Raw genomic sequence first — 24,793 nt, 5'->3', positions numbered from 1 at the left:
GGTACCGGGGATCGAACTCGGGTCCTTGCACTTGTGAGACAGACCACCGAACCGCTGAGCTAAATCCCTGGCCCCCCTTCCTTTTTTTTAAATGAGGCACTGTTCACTTTATTCAGACAATTTCTCTTTTTCTGTTAAAGTGAGTAGCATTGAGGAGAAATCAGTCTCATTTAGATTCCTACATAGCTCCTTCGAATTCAAGGAGGGGTCAGCTGCCAGGCAGACTGCGAATGAAGGGCCGCAAATCCATTTCTGTACAAAGCTGGGGAGGGGAAAACGCGGAACAGCCGTATGCAGAGCGGGAGACAGTCCTCAGTCCTACCCTGGGCCCGGTGTTGCCCGGGCTTGGCCCCGCACCACACTTTCCTGGAGGGCGGCAAGGTCCAGGGATTGGCGTCTGCAGCGGCGGGCGAGCAAGGGCGAAAGCCCGGCCCGGTGCACAGGCCGGCTCACCACGCTAGGTGCCCGCCCGTTAGGATGAGGTGGTCGCGGATGTGGTGCGCCCCGTGGTCCGCTTGCAGGTCGCTGGCCCAGGCTGGATGGCTCAGCATGACAGGCGTGTGCACCCCCCGGACCTCCTCGCTTGGGCCTTTTGCCTGCCAGGCCATCTTTGCGTATGAAACTACACATGTGGATTAGAATTCTTCACTCTTACTAACTTTAGTTTTAGTGCAGATCCCAGAAAAAAAAAATCTTGAGTTTTTTCCATCCATCAAAAATTTATGAAAACATATTAACAGTCCCAAATATATAGTCTTTTCCATAGAATTTAAGAATCCGGAAGTACTTAATAATTGGTGTTTCAGTATTTTAAGTTACTTAGAAATATCTTGGATGTTTTACATTTATTACTTAATTAACACATCTGAGAAAATTTACGAACATCTATCCCATTTATATTAATCAAAGTTGTGTTCAACAACTACACCAGGATTACTTAGAAAACTGAGCGGTTAGACAAGAGGAGCCGTTATGTCCCATTATGTCCAGTCCTAGTCGGCAGCCATGGGCTGCTGCTGTCCCTCCGTGGCTTTGAGCTTAGGTCCAGCTTTTACCTCCCTGACCTTAGATACCCAACGCGACTCTACACAGACAAAGATGGAAGATGGATTTGTTCTGATTAAATGAGCAACATGACATTAGTCCTATTTTCAGTTTGTTCAGAAATCTGCGCAGTCCCAGTTTTCACCACCGCATTCCCAAGCCCTTGCCCACACTGGAGATTTTGAGTTGGTCTCCCTGGTGGTCAGGCATGTTGGCCTGCTCACGTACCTGCTAGCCATTTTTATTTCTTCTTTGGGGAAATGTCAGTTCAGGTCCTTTGCCCATTTTCTAAACTGATTTTTTTCTTTTTACTGGTGAGTTGTGTGAGTTCCTTACATAGTTTGAATATTAACTGTTATCGGACATGTTTGTGAATATTTTCCTCCTGTTCATTGGCTGCCTTTTCATTTTATTGTCCCTTCATGTTGTGTCCCTCAAAAACAAAAAGAGAAGTTACAAGCCGTGCCATAAAGCAAGAAAAAGCCTTCAGGGAGGTCACTAGAGCTGACTGCAGTGGCCCTCAGGCAGGAGAAGGCATTTGACATATCTGTGACCGCTATGAGGAAGACCAACGGGAAAGGTGGTGATGTCGGCAGAGAGGGGGAGACTCGAAGAAGGAATCCAATGTTTGCTGTCAAAAACACAGCGACATAACCAACAGTGAAACCCAAGACCAAAACACGAAAGTTACCCGAAGTGAGGTCTACAGCAGAACGTGGGAGCATCAGGAGGAGACATCAAGCACTTAACACACACGACGCCGGCACGGCGAGAGGCTGCAAAACAGGACTGGCGTGGAACGGAGCGCAGGGTAGAAGCCAGACGTGAAAAAGCAACACCCTCAAGGAGGAGAGGCCAGTGGTTGTGGGAGACGCCAGTGACGGTGGAGGCCGGGAGGATGGGGCAGTTGTGTGAGGCTGTGATGTGTCTGTGTCCCTGGCCGTGTCGCTGGGTGTGCGTGCGACTACGGCCTGCACGGCCCCCGGAGCGAGCCGTGTCAGGGCGGACTTGGGCGGTGAGTGCGCGGTGGGACCGGCGCGCCCCGGAGGGAGGGCGGCCCCATCTGCGGCGTGGCCTTTGCCTGTGGGTCCAAGTCCTCTTTGCGTTCTGGACCTGTATAGACTTCCTGCCGCGTCCCCTGCTTTTTCTCATTTGGTCCCTGGAGCTCTAATTCTGTTTTACCTTCAGAGATCTCTTTTTCTCGTCACCTTTTCCTGTCGCAGTTGCACTCGTGCCGCCTCTTGTCCCACCCTCCTTTAGACGCTAGAGCAGAACGGATGAGAACTGGTGGGGGAGCAGGCCAGGGTTGTGTCCCGCCGCCCTGTCCGCGGGGAGCACACTCTGCGCAGGAAGGGTGCCCACACATCAAGCCCCGCGAGACTGGTTCAAAACGTGCTGCATGGGCACTTCTTTCGCGAGACCACTTTGTCACCGCCAACAGGAATGTGTGGGAGGGGCTGCCAGGTGGTGGGAAGAAAATACTGGCATTTTCATTTCTTTTTAGGTTTTGTTTTTTTGGTTCTGGGGACCGAATCTGGGCCCTTACACTTGTGAGCCAGGCGCTAGAACCACTGAGCCAAATCCCCGGCCCTCTTTTTATGTTTTTAAAAAGATTTCTATGTGTGTTTTGTTAGTAACTATTATATGCCTATATTACATAATAGTCATCTTTAACAGTTTCTCTTTTTAGAAGTATAGTATATGCTGAATCTTAATTTTTATGACAGAATGATGAAATAGGTGATCTGAAGATTTAGAGAGCAGCGTTCTGGGGAGATTCTGATTCAGTCCTGTGAGCCTTGCTGTGGACAGCGGTCTCGGTCTGTTTTCTGTGGCTACACCTGGCTGCGGTAGACCGGGTAATTTGTGAAGAGAAGAGCTTGCGTTTCCATGTGATCCCAGAGCTGGAAAGGCTGAAGCCACTCCCGTCCCGGCTCTGGCTTGGTGGTGACCGTGTGGCCGGGGGCACCCTGCAGTCCCGCAGAGCCTGTTAACCCATTAATCCACTTGTGGCATAATCTGCTCATGAGGGCATAGTCCCGTGACCCTGTCACAACCCCAAGATCCCCTCCCGACGGGGCTGCTCTGGGTACAAAGTCCTAACACGTCAGTTTTGGGGGAGCCCCTCTGCCCAGGGCCCTGGTGGGGCATGCCAGTCTGCCCTTCCGCAGGGCACAGATTCAGCTGCTGTGTTCTTTCCGCCCTCTCCTCTCCCCCTTTGCTTGCCTGAGACAGTGACACTGAAGGCAGAGCTCAGGGCCACCCAGCCACGAGGAGCGGGAATACGAAGGACCTGGGCTCTCCAAGGGCCCTGGTGTGCCCCACCCAGCCTTTCTCCTCCTCGACAGAGCCAGTGCCAGTCCCTGCAGTTTTCTGTGGCTCCCAAACACGAAGGCCTGGACTCCTGGCCTCTGACACTTTGGCCAAGGCTGCTGGTTCCATGCAAGATGTTGGTGCTCTTAGACTTGAAGGGTGTGAACGTCCAGTGCCTTTGGGATTCTTGGTTCTTTCTCCTTCCCTCCCCAGAGGGAGGAAGATTTCCTGTTGCTCTGCTTGTCGGCTTGGCTGTGCTTCCTGACAGACAGGGAGAAAAAGCCAGCTTGACTCATGCTGTCGGGGTTTGACCTCAGGTCCTGGAGTGGACGGGCAGTGCACTGGCTCTTTCAGGAGAATGGATTCTGTCCTGAAGGTGGAAAGTGCAGTCTCCAAGACATGCTGGAGGCTACGTGACAGGCAGCTATATTCTGTTGGTGGCTCAAAATGAAGGATTTACATTCTGGAAATAGGCAAATGCTACCCACCTGCAAGTCAGCTCCCCTCTACCTTTTCTGGAGGGTGAATTGTTAAACATTGACTGGCATATGCTGGATATGAAGAGAGATTTAGATTAATATTAACAACATAGTTTTCATGATCCTCTTGCTGTCTCTGTGCCATGGAAGAAATCACAAGTGGGCAGGAGCAGTGACAGGCTGATTTCTGCTGAGCAGCCTGAGACCTTAGTATTTGGACCCCAGGAGAACTTATAAGGGCGCAGCTGAGGGCAGAAGCTGCTGTGAGCTTGACTTGGGGAGTAGATTTGCCACCTGCTCCTGTTCCTGTCTTGGCGTTCATCTCTCTCTTGACATTCATCGGCCCTTCCGCCTCCATCCATCCGTTCAGTCTCCGGCCTCTGCTCTTGGGAGCCTGGCTTCTTTCCCATCAGCCTCAGCAGCTGAATTCTGGGCCTGAGGCCACAGATCATCACGTAGTCTTCTCGGCTCCTCAGCCGGGCTTCCCTCTAGGTGCTGCGTACAGGGAGCTGAGCAGACGGAACTCCTGCCCCGGGAGCTAGAACAGCGGCTGCCTCTTTGGGAGATGTTCCCTGAGCACCCTTGCTTTGGCGTGGCATACTGTGTTCTAAGGAGATGCCACACCAAAATGATCACAATGTTCACTGCTAAATAATCTTTCTTTAGAGCTTTTGGTGACCTTTAGATAGCATCAGGATGTGCAATGGCCCGACTTAATCTTTAATTCTGTGCCCGACTGGCCGGAAGCGTGTAAATGGCTGTGGTTTAACTTGCAGGAAAATACATAGCTTTGTATCCAGCTGAGACGCACGCCGGGAGATGCAGGCCCTCTCCTACACTAGTCTCCTGCCCATTGCTCCTGACCTCCCTTTTCCTCCCTTAAAGGCCCGGTGTGCCCCTGAGTTTCCCAAGTCGGGGCTTTGGAAACAACAGCCCCCATCTTCCAGGGCTGGCCACAGACACACCTGCTTTCCTTCCCCCCAGCTCTCACCTCCCGAGTTTTGTACCGCCTCTCAAGGAGCCAGCAGCTGACCTGGCTCTGGTCCAGAGGTGGTGCTGCCTGAGGACCCTGCTGCTTCAGAGATGGCTTCCCCAGCATGAGACCCACCCTGAATGTTCTTCCGTGTGACGCTGGCCCTCTCCTTACAGCTGGTGCTTCTTCAGAACGCTTTGACCCTGAGTGCATGGCGGGTCCTAAAAGGCGATCCAACTTTTGCCTGGATTTTGCTCTTGCGATTTGTCCCTTTGCAGCTCTGGAAGAAGTCTGGCAACCCAGAAGCTGCCATTTTGAGAGAGAGAGAGAGAGGGAGTCCACGGTCCCTCAGTGTCCCAGGCCTCCATGTCCAGTCATCTCCAGCTCAGGCATCAGACGTGTGCGCGACCTCGCTTTCAGACGACCCCAGCCTCTGACCTGTGGCCTTGCCGGTGGAGCAGAAATGACCTGTCTCTTTGCAGCCCCGTCCAGACTGCAGATCTGTGGGTCGTGCAAAGGTTATGTTTTACACGACCAAGTTTTGGAATCGTTTGTTGCACAGGAACAGACGATAAATAAGATAAATGAGCCAACAAGGTGGCTGATTGTGAGAGCTAAGGAGGGAAGCAGAGAAGGGAGACAAACACGCCACAGCAGTCTGAGGTTGACCAGCTGAGCCATGGCTCACTGACAAGTCAGTCTGGGGAGACCTGAGGAAGGGCGGGCGTTCCAGGCACACAGAAACGGAAGGGCACCGCTCGGGGGGCTGGAGGTGCGAACCTGGAGCCGACCCTGTCAGAGCCGTGGACCGCTGTCAGGGCTTTGGCCCTCACTTTGCGTGAGATGAGACCACAGCGGGTGTCGGTGTAGATGTGGCATACTTAGTTTTTCTTTTGTTGGTGCCCGGGATCAAATCCAGGACCCCTGGGAGCCTGGGCAAGGCCTGTGCCCGCTGAGTGACATTCCCAGCCCACGATTCTGCTTTAACCCTGTCAGATCCTTGCATGGTATTTCTAGAAGTGAAATTCTGAATCAGGACATGTCCCCCTTGTCTTTTTGGTAACCTGGAATTAGTGTTACTATCGCCCATATAGTTTCCTAATGACGAAGTACCACAACTAGGTGACTTAAAACAACAGAAAGGAATTAAATCTCAGCCCTGGAGGCTAGAAGATCCAAATCAAATTGTCGGCAGGGCCGCATCCTGGGAGACCTGGAGACTCCTCCTCGCCTCGCAGGGCTGGTGGAGGTTTTCCGTCCTTGCCATTCTTGGCCTGCAGCCACTCACTGGGAGCCCCACTGGTCCTCCCACGGCCGTGGTCTTGTGGGAACGCTGGTCACAGAAAGCTCAGGTATGGAGGCGCTAGGGTAGAGACAGTTCAGCCCTGAGCACTGGCATTTTTAGGAACCACAGGTCGTTCCTCAGAGGGGAAACTTGCCCGCATCTTAGGCTACGCCTGGTGCTAGTCAGCCCTCCTGTGTTCTTGAGTTCGTTCTGTGTGAGTGTGTGTAAGTTGACCTGATCCTTTTTCTCATGATGCAGTGGCTTCACAATGCTGATGTCCTCTAAACACGTCTCTGTGGGTAGACATAAATATTATCTTCAGGTCTTGCGCTTCTGCAAAAGTAAATACGGTGAAGTGGCCTTTTTCTTTTTCTTTTCTTGTTTTTAGTATATGTGCTGCTGAAGTGAGCACTCTTCTTGCTTTTAGGGGCCTTTCTTTGGTCTTTTTTCCCCCCACTTTTCTTTTTTGGTACTGGGAATCAAACTCACACTTGCCAGGGAGGCACTGTGCTGCTGAGTCACATCCCTGCCTGTTTTCTTAATATTTATTATGAAGTTTTCTTCATGGGAAGGAAGACCTTACTTTTGTTAAAAATAAGATATTGCTGAGCACCTCGAGCTGGAGCATCAGCTGTGCACACAAGTGGGAGGAGGGTTGACTGGACTCTGGGTAGCACCAGAGGAAGCACCAAGGGGCACGGCCGAGCACCATCTCTGAGACAAGGGATGAACAAGGAACCTCTCTGGACTCCCCTTTGTTCTTCCCTCAGTGGCCGCCGGGGTGGTGCTTCCCTGCTCACAGTTACTGTCAGCCAGAGTGTAATTCCAGTGCGAGCCGGAGGGTGAGGCTAGGCTTGTGTCAGTGTCAGGAGCAGGAGCGTCCCGATTAATGGAACTTTGGTGGGCCTGGGCTGTGGTGCTGCTGGGGCCATGGTGAAATCAGAGCGTGGTGGTAGCTGCGGGGACATATGTTTCAGGGGCAGGAGGGCAAGGCAGGAGTGGAAGAAGCCTCTTAGGAACGCCTTGGCCGACAGGCTCCCCAGGGAGGGGCAGTCCTACCCCCTCAGGCTCCTCGCAGCTCAGAGCATGAGGGGAAGTCTAGCTCTCAGGGGCTTCAAGGAGGCAAGGGTTGCAGTGCAGCCTAGGCTCTGCAGTGAGGGTTCCAGCGCTGAGGTGTTCGCAGCCAGCTGATGCTATCTATTGAAGACTTAAGCATTTTTAAATAGGTCTTCCCAGACAAGAGATCTCAAAAGGGTACAGTCATTCTGATAAGGATATGGAATTTTAATGCCACCTTGGAGGAGATGATAAGCCATGTGGGTGTGGATGGTTTCAGTTCTCAGACCTACTTTTTAAGATCTTCCTTTTAGGTTCTGGGGAAAGCCTCACGTAGAGAGAGGTTTCACCTCTCTCCGGGCAAGTTCTAACTCAGCGTTAACATTGTCTCCGCCATTCATGAAAAGATTTACTGCGGCTGTCTGACCGGGAGAGGGACCCTCATTTCTGCAGGAGACTGAGCCATGTTAGAATGACTGTCAGGAACTGAGACAAGACATCTGCTGAAGGACGTGCTAGGAGTGTGCAGGCGTAAACACTCGTGTGTTAGCGGTGCTACCTCAGGAGAGGAAACTTCACGGTCTTGGTTCTTTTTCCTGCACACAGGAGCAGCTCTGGGCTGAGCCCGGGAAGGTCTTGCTAAGAGAAGTTCAGCCCTCCTCACACTCACAGACCCAGCTCCTTGGCTCTGCACTCTCATCTGTCTGCATATGTTTATACTCAGAAGCGGGAGGAGGACGATCTCCCCAGGCACCCCTAGTCCAGCGCCACTCCGAGGGAGGCCCTGCGTTTGCTTGTGTGGAGTCCGTCTCTCCGGAACACCTTCCATCTTCTCCCACTTGCTTGGTGCGTGGGAAGCTGACCCTTGTGGCACCAGTCGGCTCTTTTGGTCCCCTGTTCAGCTAATGGGAAGCACAGGCCAGAGGGCAGAGACTGGGCAGAGAGGACTGAGCATCTGCTGGCTCCCTCCGTCCTGTCACCAGACGTCAGTCCCTGTCGAGTGACGCCCTATGCAGAGCTCTCTCCCTTAGAGGAGCAGCGTTCTCCTTTTGGGTCAGCAGGCCTCCAAGCGGAGAGAACTGCGCACAGCCCTGAGTTACTGTACTATTGCTTATGATTTCCCTGCGCTTTGTTCACAGTTTTGTAAATAGCCTGTCTTTTACTAATTATACTAAAATGATCCAACAAAAGGGTGCTGTCTTACCTGTTTGGTCCTTATCGATAGAGGGCTCTGCTGAGTTGTTCACAGAGCTGCAGTTTTGCTTCCCATTGGGTCAAAGCCAGGTGGTGCCTAGAAAATGTTTGATACATGTTTGTTGAGTGAATGAATGACTGACTAAGTGGTGAGATTTGTACTCCGGCTCTTTTTCTTCAAACTTCCAATACGGAGTTGAACATTTTCATGTACAGTATGTGTGCTTGATAGACTCTGAGAGCAATGTTCCCTGAATTTGCCTTAGTGCCTCCTGTCCAGGGTTTTCCTTCTCAGGGAAGCAAAGTTCAGCAAGCAAGACAGAGAGTGAAATACACGGATGTGATTCACGTGATGCCCACCTTCTGGGGACTATGCTTTCTTCAACTCGGGAACAAATAAAAAGTTCAGACCACAGAATAGGGAAGTGGACATTGGCAAATTTCATTTTTATTTTTGTGATCTTAAAGGAATCATACTGCATGAACTCAAACTACCAGTGTTGAATTTACAAATCTTACATGATGTGTATCACAATTATATTGTGTTAAGCATCGTAATATTAGAGGTAAATCTCATAAAACTATACCTATGATTACTATCGATTTTGTGACTTCAGGTTGTAAGGTGATTCATAGCACTTATTCTAATTACAATTCCATGTGCTAGTGTTACAGGATGCCTTCCGGTTGTGAGAGATACCCCGACTTGCATGGTGCTAGGAATACTTTAGTTACTCCTTTGGGAAGATACCTTCAGGAACGGAGCTCAGAGAAATGTCGGGCAGAACAGTTCCAAGACCCTTCAGCATGCCCGACTGGAAGGGAGTTTCTAGTTGCTTTTCACCCTGTCCCATTGGATTGACCTTACAGTGAGAAATTCCATGATCTTCCTCCCTGGATTTCCAAGCAGCAGTAAGGTCCAGGGTGAGTGGTCATAGTACACTTCCTCTTGACGCAGAGCTGTCCCTTTGATGATCTCCAGGGCGCAGTCCTCCTTTGGAGAAGCGTAGCCTTCATAAACCCCTTCAACTGCCTTCCTGGCTGTATCTGTAAGTGGCAAAGGGTGGGTGGGGTCACCAAGACTAGTCGAATCTGTGCCAGAAGACCTGCCAACATCGCGCTAGTCATTGGGACTGTTTCTAGTGATGGAGCCTCACAAGCCCTCAGAGCGCACAAGCCTGCTGGGCAAGGACAGAGGCTTGGTGCAAATGGCAGTAGGGGACCCGCCTGCCTTGCTGGAGATTTGTGGCATGTAGAGGCGATCAGTGGGGTAGCTGAATTGTGCCCTTGCCTGGGTATTGTGTGGGTGTGCTGGGGGGTGGAGGGGCAGAATGAGGTTGGGAGCCACGTGATGTCTTAGTGGGAAAACACCAGAGTGCTGTGCGATAGCAGCCTACTGCTTATAAAAGGAAAGGTGCATCTCGGGGTTTTGGTCCATTCTTCCACTAGAGGGAAACTCCACTGCTGGCTCTTCTCCTGAATTTTCTTGTCCTTTTCATATTGTACAGCTTCCTCCACTTTCCATTTCTTTGTAGTTTCACTCTGTGTCTTTGCCTATTTCATTCTCTAACTACTATTCAATTACTCTTAATAAAACTTATAATATCTGCTGCATGTTTTGGGTAGACTTGCATTTGGACTTAGAGAAAACCTGTAAACGTTGTACAGAGTGTTCTCTGTCTACCCCACTCTGCTTCCCAGGTCGTAGCATCATATGTAACTGTTGTGCAGTGACCAAGAGGTTTAACAGAATTAAGTAAATTACAAAACTGACTTTCCTCTAATGTCCTATTTATGGTCTAGGGTCATATCCAAGATTGCAGTTAGAAGTAATTTCTTATTTTTTCATCAATCTGTGACCGTATTTTCTTTCCTTGCCTCTCATGGCCTTGACACTTTGAAGAGCACTGATCAGTTTTTTGTTTTGTTTTTGGTAGTGGGGATTGAACTCAGGACCTTGCTCTTGCAAGGCAGGTGGCAGCACCATTGAGCTAGATCCCCAGCCCTACGGATCAGTTGTTTGAGGAATGTTCTTTGGGTTGATTTTGTCCATTATTATTTTTATGGTTGGGGTGAGGTTATATAGTTTTGGTAAGACTACCACAAAAATAATATTGTGTCTTTCTCAGAATTTATCAAAGCGTTTATAATTTCAGTATGTCTTACTACTATGGATATTATTGAGAAAAATACATATGTATTTGTTAAGTCTCATATGGAAAAGAAATGGCCATTGGGAGTCCGTAAGGACATAAGGTGTTCGGAGAAGGACAGGTGATGAATGTGGTGTCACTCAGCAGAGCTGGTGGATGGCATGGGAGGGCGGTGAGAGTGGCTAGAGAGAAACCCACCAGTGGTGCAAGTGCTTCATTCAATGAGAGCACCTGCTTTCCGTCCTGCCAGCGCATCAGTCTGGGCCAGGGAGGACAGCGCTCTCTTCACCCGCTGTGGCCAGGCAGAGTCCTGCCAGCTCACCTGTGTCTATGAGGCCGAGGACACACAGAGAGATCGACACATTGACTTTGCTCACGACAAATTCTTTCCTAATGGACGAGAAGAATCCATCCAGAGCAAACTTGCTTGCAGAATAGGGAGCAACCAGAGGATAAGGTATTTTCCCTAAATGGTAGATGGAAGGAACAGTTAACAAGGGGTTCCAGTTCAGCTTCTGATAGAGCTGTGCACTGGTCTGCAGTAGGCTTTGTAGCACCCTGTGGTCTGCCCTCTGAGTTTCATCTTCTCACTCTTCTCTAAGTTATCCTGCTGTGTTGAATTTCTGAAGTGAAAAACATCAAGGCATTAAAGGTACAGAGTGCGGAATGGGCTGCAAGGCAGGCGTCCTTGGAGCAGGATGGGTTAGGTTTCATAAGCTTGGTAAAGCAGCCGGGCTGCATGCAGCCCCTCAGCTCTCACGTTCCACCTCCCACAGGAGAGCTGGGGACGAACAGTGACAGGAGCGAGCTCTCCACCACCCCGGAGCTGCCTTCCATAGTGCAAGGGGGTGTTTTACACCAAAGGGATTGGAAACCCTTGCTTTCAAATTTTACACAGATGCTGCCCTTCACTACCTGACTTATTCCCACTTCGGGTTTTGGAGGCTGTGTGGACGTGTGGAGCAGAAGAGCTTGCCCATGACTCGCTTTTGAGAGGTGAGAGTAAAAGTGGCCTGAGATGCTGCCATTTCCTGAGCCTTGCTGGAGCTACTGCTGTAGAAGCTGGGTGATCTTGGGCTGGTTTCCATCCCCTGCTTCCCTCCTACGGTTCCACTTCCGCTCCCTGTATGCAGAGCAGTTTTGCTCTGTGCCCTGGATATTATGAATAAGCATTATAGAGTCTCTCGATTTTTCGCATTCCCCCAGAGTCTTGGTTTTTCTTTCAAAGTGAGCCGTTCACTTGGATGAAGCCGCGTCTCCTGCCGAGGGCACCAGCTGGAATCTGCTCAGTTATTTGTACCCTAATGGGGCTGCTTGGCGCCTGCACTGCCCACGAGTAGTTTGGGAGTGACCCGGATTTGGACTGAGGTCACAGAGGCCAGCCTGTCCGCACCTTGCCCACCTTGGCAGCCATGGAGCAGAAGGCAGTGCTGCCAGGGAAGGCAAGGATGGGCCGACGGGCTGGCCTTTCTGACCTCCAGTTCTCCAGGCTGGCTGTTTTCTGCTCAGGTCTTATTTTCAGGGAAATGGGGTGCTGTGGCCCTTCCCTTGGAAGCATCTTCCCCTTCTCGTTTCAGCTGCCTTCTTATTTCTGGGGTTTCAATCTAGTAAAATTGTAGGTTTCCACTCCAGGTATGGCCCTGGTTGGGATTCTCTTAGGAATGAAGCTATAACACTGGGCAACGTGGGTAATGTCTTTTGTTTCTTGTAAGGGTTAACGACTCTCTGATTTCTGTATGGTTTTTATTATTTTCCAGTGCTATCAATGGTTGTATTTTATATTTTGTCAAAAGAGAGCTGAATTTAATCCTTACGGATAGTTTTCCTCAGTTCTGTGTGGCCTGTGTGCCCAGGGAAATCTGATACCACGCTAACTATAGGGATAAGCTTGTATAATACAGTTAATCTCATTCTTTTGATACAGGAATGGGCATGTGGACCATTCTGGACCAAAGAGACCTGAAGAGAGTTTTGTTGGAATGTCACAGAAAGCTCTTTTTTCTCCAGGGACTGGTTTTGGGAGTGGCAATCCTTGTCCTGATGGGTATTTTGTGCTCAAGTATAGAGGCCAGAATTTCTGTTTGAGCTCACCGCCACCCAGAGGAGGGGCTGCACACAGGAGTGGGTGGGGCCGAGGGAGTCCTGGAACACTGTGTGAACCAGATCAACTGTGGCGCCTACCCCAGGTCTGAACCTCCAGCATGTTAACACTTTTCCTTATTGTTTAAGCCAAAAATAGATGCAAATTATTTGTGGGAATAGCATAGTAGTTAAAAGGATGGGCTCTAGAGTTAGAGGACCTGGACATTAATCCCAAATGTGCCATTCCTTAGCTAGACTATGTGAACAATAATATCACCAAACTAAAGTAATTCATGTGGTATACTTAACTTGAATTCTGGCATTTAGGGAATGCTATAATTGTTAGCAGTGTGAATGTTGAAATTGGTGAGAAAAATAGGAGTTATTCAAAAAGTCATTTGGGGACAAATAGCTAGTTCTTGAGAAAAGAAAAATACCAAGCCAGTTGTGGTGGCACACACCTATAATTCTAGCACTTGGGAGGCTGAGGCTGGAGGATCACTGCAAAGTTGAGGCCACCCTGGGCTACATAGTGAGTTAAAAGTCAGCCTGACCTACATAGCACAACTCTCTCTCTCTCTCTGTCTCTCTCTGTCTCTCTCTCTCTCTCACACACACACACATACACACAGATATTGGTGAATTTATCATCTTAAAGTAAGAGATACTTTTAAAGCATGAAATCAGACATGTGCACTGAGAAGCAAGATATAAGTACATTTGAATATTCAAATTTTAAAGCCACCGTGTGTCTCTTGTCCTATATACAACTCCTTCAGAGAGACTTCCCCAGCCTTAGAATGTTAGTAGTGATGGCTCGTGTGAATGATAGCTTAACACATATGATGCTCCCTCGAGAAACTGAAATAAGTGATTCAGGGTTTGTATTGTTGTTGTGGAGTTTGAACTAAAAGGTCATCTCAGCTTGGGAATGGGGTATCTCTTGGTACCATGGTCAGGGGTAAATCAGTAGACAACTATCCTGCAGAAGTAAGTGGGAAGACGGGGCAAACCTAACCCCAAACTTGGAGCTCAATAGAGCTAAGATGTTTTGAGTGCTTATGCCTCAGTCTGAAGCATGCACAGAGTACTTATCTAAAGCCCTAGCGCTGGATGTGTTATAAAACTGAAAATGGATTTCTGGGTTTTAGAAGGTGGTACAGGGTGCGCCATGTATTATGACAGACCCCCAGGAGGGCCCAGGAAGCCTCCCGTAGGTAAATGCAGTATTATTTCTGCACTTGCACATTTGAAAGTTTGCTCTAAGGTAAAGAAAGACCTTACTTTGGCTCAGTTTAAATTAGTGATGTAGAATTAACCATGAAAAGAAAATCCTTAGCTTCCAGAGCTTTATTATTTCTGTTCTTTTCTTCCATAGAGTTTTGGCTTTTAGAGCTGCAGATGAGGGTTGTGAGCCAGTCCAGACTCACCCAAGGGAAGCTGGAATGTGTCAAAAAGCACGAAAAAGAGAAAAATCACCCAGGTTCTTAACATTCCAGGCAACCTTGGTGCACCTAATTACAGTCCATTTCTAATCACAGATACTATGCTCACACATTTTTCCATGTAATACTGATTAGTTTATATGAGGAAACTGCTGCATTCTGCTCTCTATAAAATATATTTAAAAGCCTCAGAAAGCTGAAGAGCACAAACTCCTCTAAAAGTTCAGATTTTTTTTAAAAAAAAAAGACCCTATAGGTGAAAGGACCCAGTCAAAGTGGAATAAACAGTGAGCATCGGGTGTTAAGATCAGACTTCTGCTCCAGGTTCAGCCACATTCAAGGCTGACACCACCAGCCAGTGGCAAAGGCCCAGTAGACTGTAGGGGTTCCAGCCCCGCTGTGTGCTTCCATGGGGTGTGGGAATGCAAACAAACAGTCAAAAGCAGGATAGGTTTGCCACACGTAGACCCTCAGCTAGCCCAAGAGAGTGAGGGGCTGAAGACAGGATGGGAGTTAGAGGGCAGGAATTAGCAGGGCCTTGCAGATCTTCTGAGAAGGGTCAGGGACTCCCCTCAAATCAATCCTTGAGGAAGGAAATTTAAAAGGACCGTTCAAACCAGTGCGGTGGCACACACCTGTTATACCAGTCCTCTGGGAGGCTGAGGCAGGCGTATCGCAAATTTGAGCCCAGTCTGGGTAACTCAGTGACTTAGGGAGACCTCACCTCAAAGTCAAAAGCAGAATAAAGGCTGAGGATGTAACTTATTGCAAAAGCCCTGGGCTCAACCCCCAGTACTGCTAAACATAGCAGCAGCAACAACAACCGCAGCAACAGCAGCAGCAGCAGCAGCAGTAGTTTAGGAGCCTGAGGGACAGAGGGAGACAGACTGACTCCTCAGTGAGTGCAGGCTGTGGTCTGTGACGGAGTCCGTAGTCCGGCTGAGCAAGGCTGAGATCAGGCCCACATCTTGCTCACCACCCTGCTGGTCTGCTCAGAGTTGTCCCTTCCCTCCAGGGGCCGTTTCCTGGCCTGTCCCCAAGGACAGCTCAAGGGCTGAGCACGCTCCCCTCTATTTGCACTGTAGTTTCAGGGCCGAGGGGAAATTCCTTAAGTGACTCCAGCCAAATCACAAGAAAACTACTAACCGTCTAGCAGGGGACTTCAAAGGGCTTCTGAAAGCATCAGGAGTGCTTCTGCACTCAGCCAGTAGAAGGCATGAGCTCTGCCCACTCTCAGGGCCTCAGAGACCAGGGGCTGCTAGCTGGGTGCAAGCCAAGCAAACTGTTCCTACTTCCTATCTCCTACCTCTTCTGGTCTCGCCCCTTTTCTCTGACCTGAGACAGGCTATAGGAGCCTGGTGAGCGAGGAGGAGGTGGGGAAGGGAGGAGAGGCTGAATACATGTCTTGTGTCCTGGGTTTCCTACCAATAGCATGTCCACCTTGACGCAGAGAGTTTTGTTTCTGTAAATTAAATTACATGTGAGTAGACATTTTAACTATCGAAGTAAGACTCTTGTTGAGACTGGAAATCAGCCAGGGATGCTGCTGCTGCTGCTGATTATCCTAGAGTGACCAGAAAAGCGTTTTCTTCTGCCCTACAGCAGGTTTGGGGAGGAGCAGGTTCCCGTGACATGGGTGGTAGGGGAAGACTGACTCCATCTTCTAATGGGGCCCTGTGAGATCCAGCTGTCCAGGTACAGTGGAGAAAACAGGCAGAAAGGGAGCTTCCTTAGATAAAACGAGGGAACCAGCGTCCTGTTCAGATACACAGGAAGTGAGGGATCAGAGGCCCAAGTGGATTTGCCCGAGGTCAAGTTTTGGTTTAGGTGTGGTGGCCCGAGCCACCGCAGCGGAACAGACAGATGGCAGTTGGAGTTTTCTTCTGGAAGGTTTTAGACCACAAAGGAACAGCTATGGTGGCTGTGTCTTTTGAAGTTGAATACGAGACAAGCAGTCTGACACGTATGAGTGCAGACGTGGTGATAAACAGGACAGAATGTTTGCAATTAGCTCTGTCCCAGAAATGCTGGGACTTCGCCACTGTAGAAACAGCGAGAGCCAGAGAGCTGGCAGGAAATCTGTGTGCTGTGGCTTGTTACCACGCAGAAGAGGTCAGAGGGAGGCCCTGGTGCTTTTTTCATCCCCTCCCCACCCTCCTAGCTGAGATTTTGAAATGATTTCCATTTCAAAGGCAGATTTTCCACGGCTTTAAATGAAGCTGAGAAGAAAGTGGACAGGACTGAAAGGCTCCCTTCAGACTTTTGGAGCGGCCCGGCAAGTGAGCTACATCTTTATGACAGCTTCAATCCGAAAGCCGCCGTGCTGCATGGCTTTGGCACCGGAAATGCACCCGAGGCCAGCCAGTGGGAGAAAAGCACCCCTTCCCTCCACAGTTCTTCGCACTGTGGCTCCAGTTCTGTCATTCTGGGGGTTGAATTGCTTTGTGAAGATAACTCTGCCCTCTCTGGGCCCTGGAGGACCTGAGGTGTCATCAGAAGGATTGGGACCCTCACTTCCAGTGGTAATTGCAACCATGGGGAGGGATGGGAGTGACCCGGAGTCTGCGGAGAATGGAGAAGAAGGTTTGGGTTGGAAGAGTCCTAAGGAAATCACCAGTGGAGGCTGGGGTTATGAGGAGCCTAAAAGACTGAGCAAGACCATTTAGAGTTGCGGGCAGTAACCCAGCAGAACGTCTGGGCTAACGATGCTGAAGGAGAGTATGGTGTTGAAACAACGCGAGGACGCGAGCTGCTTTGGAGAGGAGTTACTGGATTTCACAAAGTGACTCTGTGCACGTGTGGGGCCCGAATAGCAGGGTGTGCAGTGTGGCTCCTCCCGTTGTGCTAGAGAATCAGCACGTCTTCTGTGGTAAGAATAAAATGACAGGTGTGAAGAAATTCTGCAGTTGGAGGCTGGGCCCCAGCCGGCTCTCCCAGCACTGTGAATTGGCGGCCCGTATTCCCGCCTTGGCTGCATCTCTCGCACTGCCAGCCACAGGAGAGGGCTCCGAGGGCGACATCTGGAGCACTTGACACTGACCCCGAGAGCTCCAGGGCTTGCATTTGACTCCTGCCTGGAAGTCTCAAGGCCAGAAGCAGGGTAGACCAGTCTGTCTGCCCTACCCGAGAGCAAGGCTGAATGCATGGCAGGGGCGGTTATGTCCACGGATGGCAGGATGCCTAGAGACCAAATGTGGCTCCCATGGGAGGAGCAGGTGTGGCGTCTGCCCAGGGACAGTGGGGTGCACTGAGCCGGGGGGCTGGGCTGGAAGTGGGGAGCTCGAGGAGGCATCACTCCGTCTAGGAACCGGGAGCAGGCGTGATGATGCTGGCACTTTCTGCAGCGGATCTCGGAGAACCCAGGGAAGGCCCTGCCAAGTCCACTCTGACACCCCTCTAAGTCACTAGATTCCTAACATGGGGACTTTTGTTCTCTTTAAGTGATTCCGACTGACAGAAAAGGGGAACGATTACTACATACTATCTGTTTCCTCCCGAACCATTTGAGGGTAACTGCTGTAACCAGGGCCACTGCTCACCTCTTGTTCTATTATCCTGGAGTACGTTAGTGTCATTTTCTCAACGTTGGGATGCTGCCCTACGCAACCACATCACAATCATCAAAGCGAGGGAAGCGAGTCCTTGGTTTCTCGGAGCTGTGGTGACAATGTGTGGCGAATGGGCTCATGTAGGACTAGACACGGATCCTCCAGTAGTGGAGGAGTTCATAGGTGTGAAATCCAGGAGTCGGTGTGGCCACTGTACCTCCAGAGGCTCCAGGGGAAGGTGCTTGTTAGCATTCCTCACAGCTGCATCGCTCTAATCTGTCTCTTTCTTTGCATGGCCTCCTCTCCTCTTCCTCTATTTCTTATAAGGGTGCTTGCCACTAGATTTAGAGCTCCTGCAGGTAATCTGGGCTGATCTCAATATACTTAACTTCATGGCACCGGTAGACTTGCTTTCTAAATAAGGACGTATCTGTGGGACTGTTGAGTTAGGATGCAGGGTCTTTTGGGGGGTCCAGCATCCAATCTGTGACAGTAATAGTGATGTACTTCTGTCATCTAATCCACAGACCCCTTCCAAGTTTTGATACCAGTCTCCAGAATATCCTTTGTAGAGCGAAAGGGTTCAACCCAGGATCAGGTATTGCACTTAGTTGTCATGACTCCTCGACTTTCAAGTTGAAATGCTTCCCTAGGCATTATTTGTCTTTTATGACCTTGACGCTGTGCATGAGAACAGCCAGTTACTTTGTACAAGCTGATCTGGTGGGGCTGGCTCACACCGGGTCATGGGAGCTGACTGCTGAATGTTCACAAATTTTGCAAGCCAGTTGACATCACTTGGCTCTTGCCTATCATGGGAGCAATTGCACTATGGACCTGCTACGAGTCAGGTTTAAACAATTTTTCCTTCTGGAGGTGGGTTAAGTATTTATCAGCATATCGATGATGAATGTCCTTCAGTTGGATTTGGCTGATGTTGCCTCATGATGTGATTTGGGCCACACAGCTTGGGCAGGAGCACAGAGGTGGAGCTGTGCCACCTCACATTGTGTCAGGCGATACATGATCTCAGTGGACCCCATTACTGTTGGTTTGATTAAACCAGATCATTGGACTCAGGTGGTATCTATCAATTTCTTCACTGTAAAGTTATTTTCCTTCTTCTCATGCTGAAGCATTTCCTAGGGTGTTACTTTTTACCCACTATTTTAACCATTTTTAAGCATACAGATCAATGACCCTCAGTTCATTCATATCATTGTGCAACTGTTTTCACCATCATCTCCAGAATACTTTTCATGTTGCAAAACTGAACTTTATACCCATTAAGGAATAGCTCCTCATTCTCTCCCTCCCCCAGTTCCTGAGCCACCATCCCACTTTCTTTAAATTTGACTGCTCCAAGTCCCTGGTCTGCATGCAGTCCATAGTCTTTGTCTTTTTGAGGCTGCCTATTCGACTTTGCATAATGTCTGTGAGACTTATCCGTGTTGTAGCATGCGTTAGAGTTCCTGCTTTTATAAGGTGGGATATTTCATCGGATGTATGTGTGATGTTTCATCACTCATCCGTCCGTCGATGGGTGCTCGGGCTCCTTCTGTGTAACTGTTGTGAATGCTGCCACTGTGAACACGGATGAGGAAATAGCTCTTCGAGACTGTGACTATGTGCAGAAATGAATTTCTGGATTATACGCTAAACTTTTTCTTGGATTTTGAAGCAGGGTCTTGCTATATAATATAAGTTGGCCTTGAACTCACTGTGTAGCCCTGCTGACCTCGGACTTGTAGTGATCCTCCTGCCTCAGCCTCTCGGGTGCTAGGATCACAGGAGCATGTGTGTGCACCAGCACACTGGGCTAATTCTATTTTTACTTTTGTGAGAATTGGTGTACAGTTTTCTACAGTATTGGTGCCATTTTACATTCCCTTCAGTAGGACACAAGGGTTCTAGTTTCTGTACATCTCCACCCACACTTGGTTTCTTTTCTCCTTTTCCCTCCTTCCCTTGCTCCCGTCCCCTCCCTTGTCTCTTTCCTGCCTCTTTGCTCCCTCTCTTCCTCTCTCGTTTTTTTTGAATAACGACCATTCTGCATAGATGTGAATTGCTATCTCATTGTAGTTTGGATTTGTATTTCCTTAATGACTGGGTCTGTCGAGCATATTTTTACACGTTTATTCGACACCGTGTGTTGTCTTGGGGAAGCGTCTGTTCAAGTCCCTTGTCCATTTTCAAATTAGGTTGTTTGCTTTTTTGTTGTTGCATAGGGTGGTACTTTGAGACCATGCAAATACTCTCTTACATTTTACTCGCTGGTTTAGCATCTGTCAGTGCATTCCGGCTGACTTACTACTATGAAAATTGCTAATTGGTGATTTTCCAATATCATTATTTTTTCTGTATTTATCATTTGACTTTCCATTGGAAAAGACTTCTCTCTCTGTTTATTCATTATTTATATCATCATGAACTTGTTTTCTTATTGCATGTAATGGATTGTTATTGCCTTTATTATTTTAATTCTCCAGTGGTCCCAGATTAGGCTAATGGGATCCTTTAAGGCCAGGGTCTGTGTCCTGGTAACGTGTGCCTATAATTATGATGATGATGATGATGATTATTCTTATCTTATTACCCGGGGTCAAACCCAGAGCCGTGCGCGGAGTTACATCCCCAGCTCTGTTGTTTGAGCATTTCTTTCCTGACCAAGCAAGGTTTTCAGGCTCATTTTTATATTGTTCCTCCCATTGCCCTGCGATCGTTTTTTCAAGAAACATTGGTTTCCTTTAGTGGAGAATGATATTTAGAAAACCAGATCTGGGAGTTAAGCACATTCCCAGGCCCTCTTAGTGGACAGCGGGAGGGAAATGCACGCATGTATGTGGAGACGCGCGTCTATTTCTGTAGCTCCCCGTGTTCGTTAGACACGAATTCACACCCGCGCCTCTAACCCCAGCGCACCGCGTGGGCTCTCTCCCACCTCCGTTCACATTTGTCACACCGTAGTGAGAAGCTGCTTCCGCTGTTCCCAGTGTGCACGCGTCCTCGGTCAAAGCCTCTGCACGTCTGCGTGGATGCTCCCCGCATCAGCGCGAATGCCCTCTTCGTGCCACACACACCTGCCCCTCAGGTCACCTCTCTGAGCTCTGGGCTTCCTCAGGCTCTGACATTCAACCCAGGCCGCACTGCTGCCTCGCCCTCACTCTGTCTCCAGCATCGCCAGGCCCCCGCGCCCCTGCCCTGTCCTGCTCACGCCGCCAACCTGTGCGGCCCTGTCCCTCCTCCACGAGGGCATTGCTTTGCTCATCCTTCTGAGCGGCCTCAAGATAGGATTAGTTAGGGCCAAAGCTGCTAAATGGTCTGCAGTGCGTCACATAGTTCCACACAAAGCAGGATTGTCCTACCCCAAGGCCAATAGTGTCCCCATTGAGAAACCCTGGCACGGAAGCCTGGGGACAGAAAGAGAGCTCAGAGGGAAACATGGCCGTGCACCACCATCGCAGTCCAAGGAGGGACGCGAAGTCAGGGATCCAAGGACTAGCAAGGCACCTGACCGCCTGCTCACCGAAGGGTGTGCCGGGTGTCTACCGGTGTGTTAGTGTCGGGCCCAGCCGCGAAGCACAGCGCCTCCTCCGGAGGCTGCGCTGCTCAGTGTCGCGTGTGGCGCACTGCGGCGGCCCCGGGAAGACCATGCTGAAGACACCTTGCTGCTCTGTGCACCAAGAAGCAGAGTCCTGCAGAAGACTGGTGTTGCCATTTATCCGTGTGTATTTGTAACAACACTTTGTAAGGCCCTGTGTTCCTCTGTGCAGTGCCGTCTGATGCTGGGTCGTGTTTGTTTAAAGAGTGTTTTCCAAGTCAGTGACACCTGTTTTGCAACTTTGGATGGTGGCACTTTGTAGATCTTCTAATAAGATCTTATTAGTAGTGAATAAGATTAAGATAGTAGTAACATGCATTTATTACTTCCGTTGAAGTAATTGCTACTTTGTTTTTTGTTTTGTTTTGTTTTGTTGCCTTTCATTTTACATCTATCCCAAAGGACTTGGGAATTTCTTTTGCCTTTAGTTTCTTGCTGGGTGTAAAATTGACAGTCTGTCTTCGTGTTCTCTGTACCAGAAGACAACAGGGGTTCGTCTGCTTTTGGGTGTCTCCCTTTTTATGTCTGCATAGGCCCTTGGTTGATAACGAGATTTGGGTCATTCTGATATAAGCCATGTGTGCTTCGTTCATATCAGATTTTGCCGGGCTGCTCTGGGCCTGTGCATTTCTCTGTGTGCCGTCACTGCTGGTTTCAAGGCTGACTCCTGAGTCCTTTTTAAAGACATGATACCTCGTAGTTGTGTCTAATCAACAGAGCACACAATTCCAAAAGGAGGGCAGTGTGAGCTGCAGTGGCTGTGTTTGCAACGCCGTACTGCCGCCTCCCTGACAGTGACTGAGATCCGTCTAGGTGCAAGGCACAGCTCTTTCAGTGTGGTTAAAATGTGAATAAATGTGCATTTTGCAGTCAGTGAAACACATCACAGCCATGAACTTCCCGTTGCTCCAATTCCACACTCATCAAGCAGTATCGTAATGATAAACTTAGATGTTTTGTTTTCTAATACATTAGGCATTTGGATGGCCTAGAAATTGAAAATCCTGGCTGATAGAAGCAATACGTAGAAAAGGATATGCAAGGGATCCAGACATCAACCCCGTTTCTGATCTAACACTGTCTTGTCTGTGGTCGCAGCTGATTAGACCCAACAAAGTACTTGTACTTCTTTGAGCCCGTTATGAATGGCATGGAGGGGTTGACATACCATTCAGCTGGGTCATTGAGATACCTCTTGTTCAGAAAGAATTTGGAGTCAGACATTGATAGGCCAAGGTCATTGGCAGCAAGGTGGAAGTTAAAGATGTACTGAGAGCTGTTAAGCTGAGAAGGAGGCTGAGCTATGCACGGATGAAGCAGAGGTGGGGAGAGAGAAGGAGGAGGAGGAGGAGGAGCAGGTTGCTGTGAGAAATAGCTGTTACAGTGCCATCCCTGGGTAGGCCATCCCGGGGAGGCCTTGTTCCCCAGAAGTTTCTCAGTCTCAATTCCCATAAAGCCTTCTGTCTCTATAAGGGTGGACTGAGGCAGATATGTGTCCTGTGTGGGCCAGTGAGTAAGTACCCCTTCAATAACATTCTTTAAATGTTGTTCAACATTTATTAGAGCCCAGGGGCAGACTAATTTTCTAATGCTAGAAATTAAGGCGGTGTTTTACATCCTTGTTATGTGGGGGTTCTTCAACTTGATAACTTTTGTAAGTGTTAAATCATTAAAAACTAACATTATAAAATCAGCTCAGTCATATATTAACTGGGCTGGTTTTCAGTTGGCTGTGTGGGTGGACTTCAGGTACATATCAGTGGGCTCTCTTCTCCCTGCTCTGTCTGTAGGTTCCCAGTTCCAGAGGAAAACTCCTACAGCGAATGTTTCTGTCCCTACACCTATGACTGCAGTGGTGGTTAGTCCTTGTTAGTTGGTGGCACTACATTTCCTGGGTGAAATGATGGGAATACTTTTCAGGCTATTTATACTTACTGCCAAATTGCTTAAGATAAAATGAGAGTCTGGACATAAACAAAAATACTGAAAACTTAAAGTGAATAAAAATGGCTGAGGATATCGCTCAGTGGCAGAGCACCCGTGCAGCATGCACAGGGCCCTGGGATTCAGTCCCTAACACTGGCAGGAAAACAGCCACCAGAGCATAAAGGAACATACCTTTTCCTGCCAAAAGCGATGGCAGTGCGGATCTCACAGCTACTTTGTAGTGTTAACAGAGCTTTCCTCAAGTGACAGAGTCACAAAAGTGACAAACCAGACAAGAAGAAAAACTAACAACATTAACTTCCCACCCCATGGGTATTTAGTAATTGTAATTTGAATTTGTCTCCTTGTAAGATTGAACACAGTCTCTGTCTTCCTCACGTCAGCCAACTTGGTTTTGGTTAGAATTCTAAAGCCTTTTTAAAAAAATTACTCTAATAAAATTTGTGCTACACTTACTGTACATTAAGTGGTTTAGCAGCATATAAAATGAAAAGCCTCTACCTTTAAACACTGTTGAGCTCATACTATATCCGCTGTTCTATAAATCGTTTTCACGTAAGCATATGATTTTTCAGTCACACCCTCACACATTTACATACTATTGCCTGCAATTTAGGAGTCGTCCAGGTGGTGGATACTTGGGTTGTTTCCTGTTTTCGCCGTGCAGCGGGAGCAGGGCAGTAGCACGCTGGCTGAGCTCACACGGGATGTGGGCTGCACCTCGCCCAGGCTCATCCCAGGGATTCGACAGAGTCCTGAGCAGGCCCTCGATAGGTGATAGGCACATTCTGAATGAATGGATGTATTTGGGGAGCACTTGTGCAAGTTTGTTTGCAGAACAGATTTCTCAGACATGAAGTCATACTTTTTCCCCAGTCACACCTCTCCTTGGAGACCCTCAAGTGGATTTTACTCATTGAAATGGATTTTGACAAGACTCTCTCTTGAGTCAAGATCAGACCTATAAAGCTATAAAGTCATATCAAGTCCGATGTGCTTTTCACTTTATTAGTTTGATATTTAGGGTCAATGAAATCTTTTTTTTTTTTCCAAGTGTATAACAAGAAGCTGCGTATGAAATCAATTCGCTATATTTGTAAAGAAAATGTTTGCTAGCATCTGACTGGGCAAGATCAGAATATAGCAGTCCACAGGCTGAAAGAGCGTATAAAATTATGAAAGAGGGGCACGTTCAGTGACCAGACTGCTGTGAAGTCTGCTTGCTGTAGGGTGGGGCTGTGCCGACCCTGAGTAGTAAACATAGGGCAGCACTGCACTTCTGTGGGCAGGCGGCTCTCACGCTCCCTTCCCAAGTAAACGGAAAGGAAAGTCACAGCTGCTAACTTTCTTCCTTTTGCCTAAATGTTGTCAATTCGGAACTGTATTTGCGTATTCAGCAAATACGCATAAGGTAAGGACTCCTGTGTGCTCAGGGTGGGAAGAGGAGGCCGTTCCTGAATGCACTTTAACTTCTTTTCATTTTTGTGTATTTAAAGCCTGGTCCTTTACATTTTCTCCTGGTCCATTTTCTCCGAAGCTGTTTGGCAGTAGCTACTGTTCACCCTAAAAACAGTCCCATCATTTCACTCAGTCTGCCAAGGGAATTGTCTCTCCTTTGCCACAGGTTCACTTACAAGAACCTTCAAGAATGTTTATTGTAGGATCTCTCTTTT

General features: G+C 48.8%; 2 protein-coding genes across 9 annotated transcripts in view; one reads left to right on the top strand and one right to left on the bottom strand.

Annotated features, from left to right (window-relative positions):
- The window catches only part of CUNH1orf74 (chromosome unknown C1orf74 homolog), a 123,305-nt gene that overhangs the window by 40,636 nt on the left and 57,876 nt on the right, over nucleotides 1–24,793 (top strand). The window contains exon 4 of one of the 8 annotated variants that reach the window (XM_019205852.2): nucleotides 1,493–2,575. The exons of the other annotated variants lie outside the window; for them this stretch is intronic. The gene's annotated coding sequence lies outside the window, so the exon portion shown is untranslated. Of the gene's footprint in view, nucleotides 1–1,492; nucleotides 2,576–24,793 lie in introns of those variants that run through there. 8 annotated transcript variants of the gene reach the window in all.
- Hsd11b1 (hydroxysteroid 11-beta dehydrogenase 1) overlaps nucleotides 9,020–24,793 on the bottom strand; it is a 26,278-nt gene continuing 10,504 nt past the window's right edge. The window contains exons 6-7 of the mRNA XM_010613172.3: nucleotides 10,820–10,963; nucleotides 9,020–9,391 (exon numbers count right to left, since the gene is read on the bottom strand). Coding sequence (XP_010611474.1) covers nucleotides 9,174–9,391; nucleotides 10,820–10,963 — 362 coding nt within the window. The 3' untranslated portion in view covers nucleotides 9,020–9,173. The remainder of the gene's footprint in view (nucleotides 9,392–10,819; nucleotides 10,964–24,793) is intronic.

Source organism: Fukomys damarensis, unplaced genomic scaffold (genome assembly GCF_012274545.1).
Source record: "Fukomys damarensis isolate Sample0158 unplaced genomic scaffold, DMR_v1.0_HiC HiC_scaffold_11, whole genome shotgun sequence".
NCBI lineage: Eukaryota > Metazoa > Chordata > Mammalia > Rodentia > Bathyergidae > Fukomys > Fukomys damarensis.
This window is presented reverse-complemented; position numbering and strand designations above follow the sequence as displayed.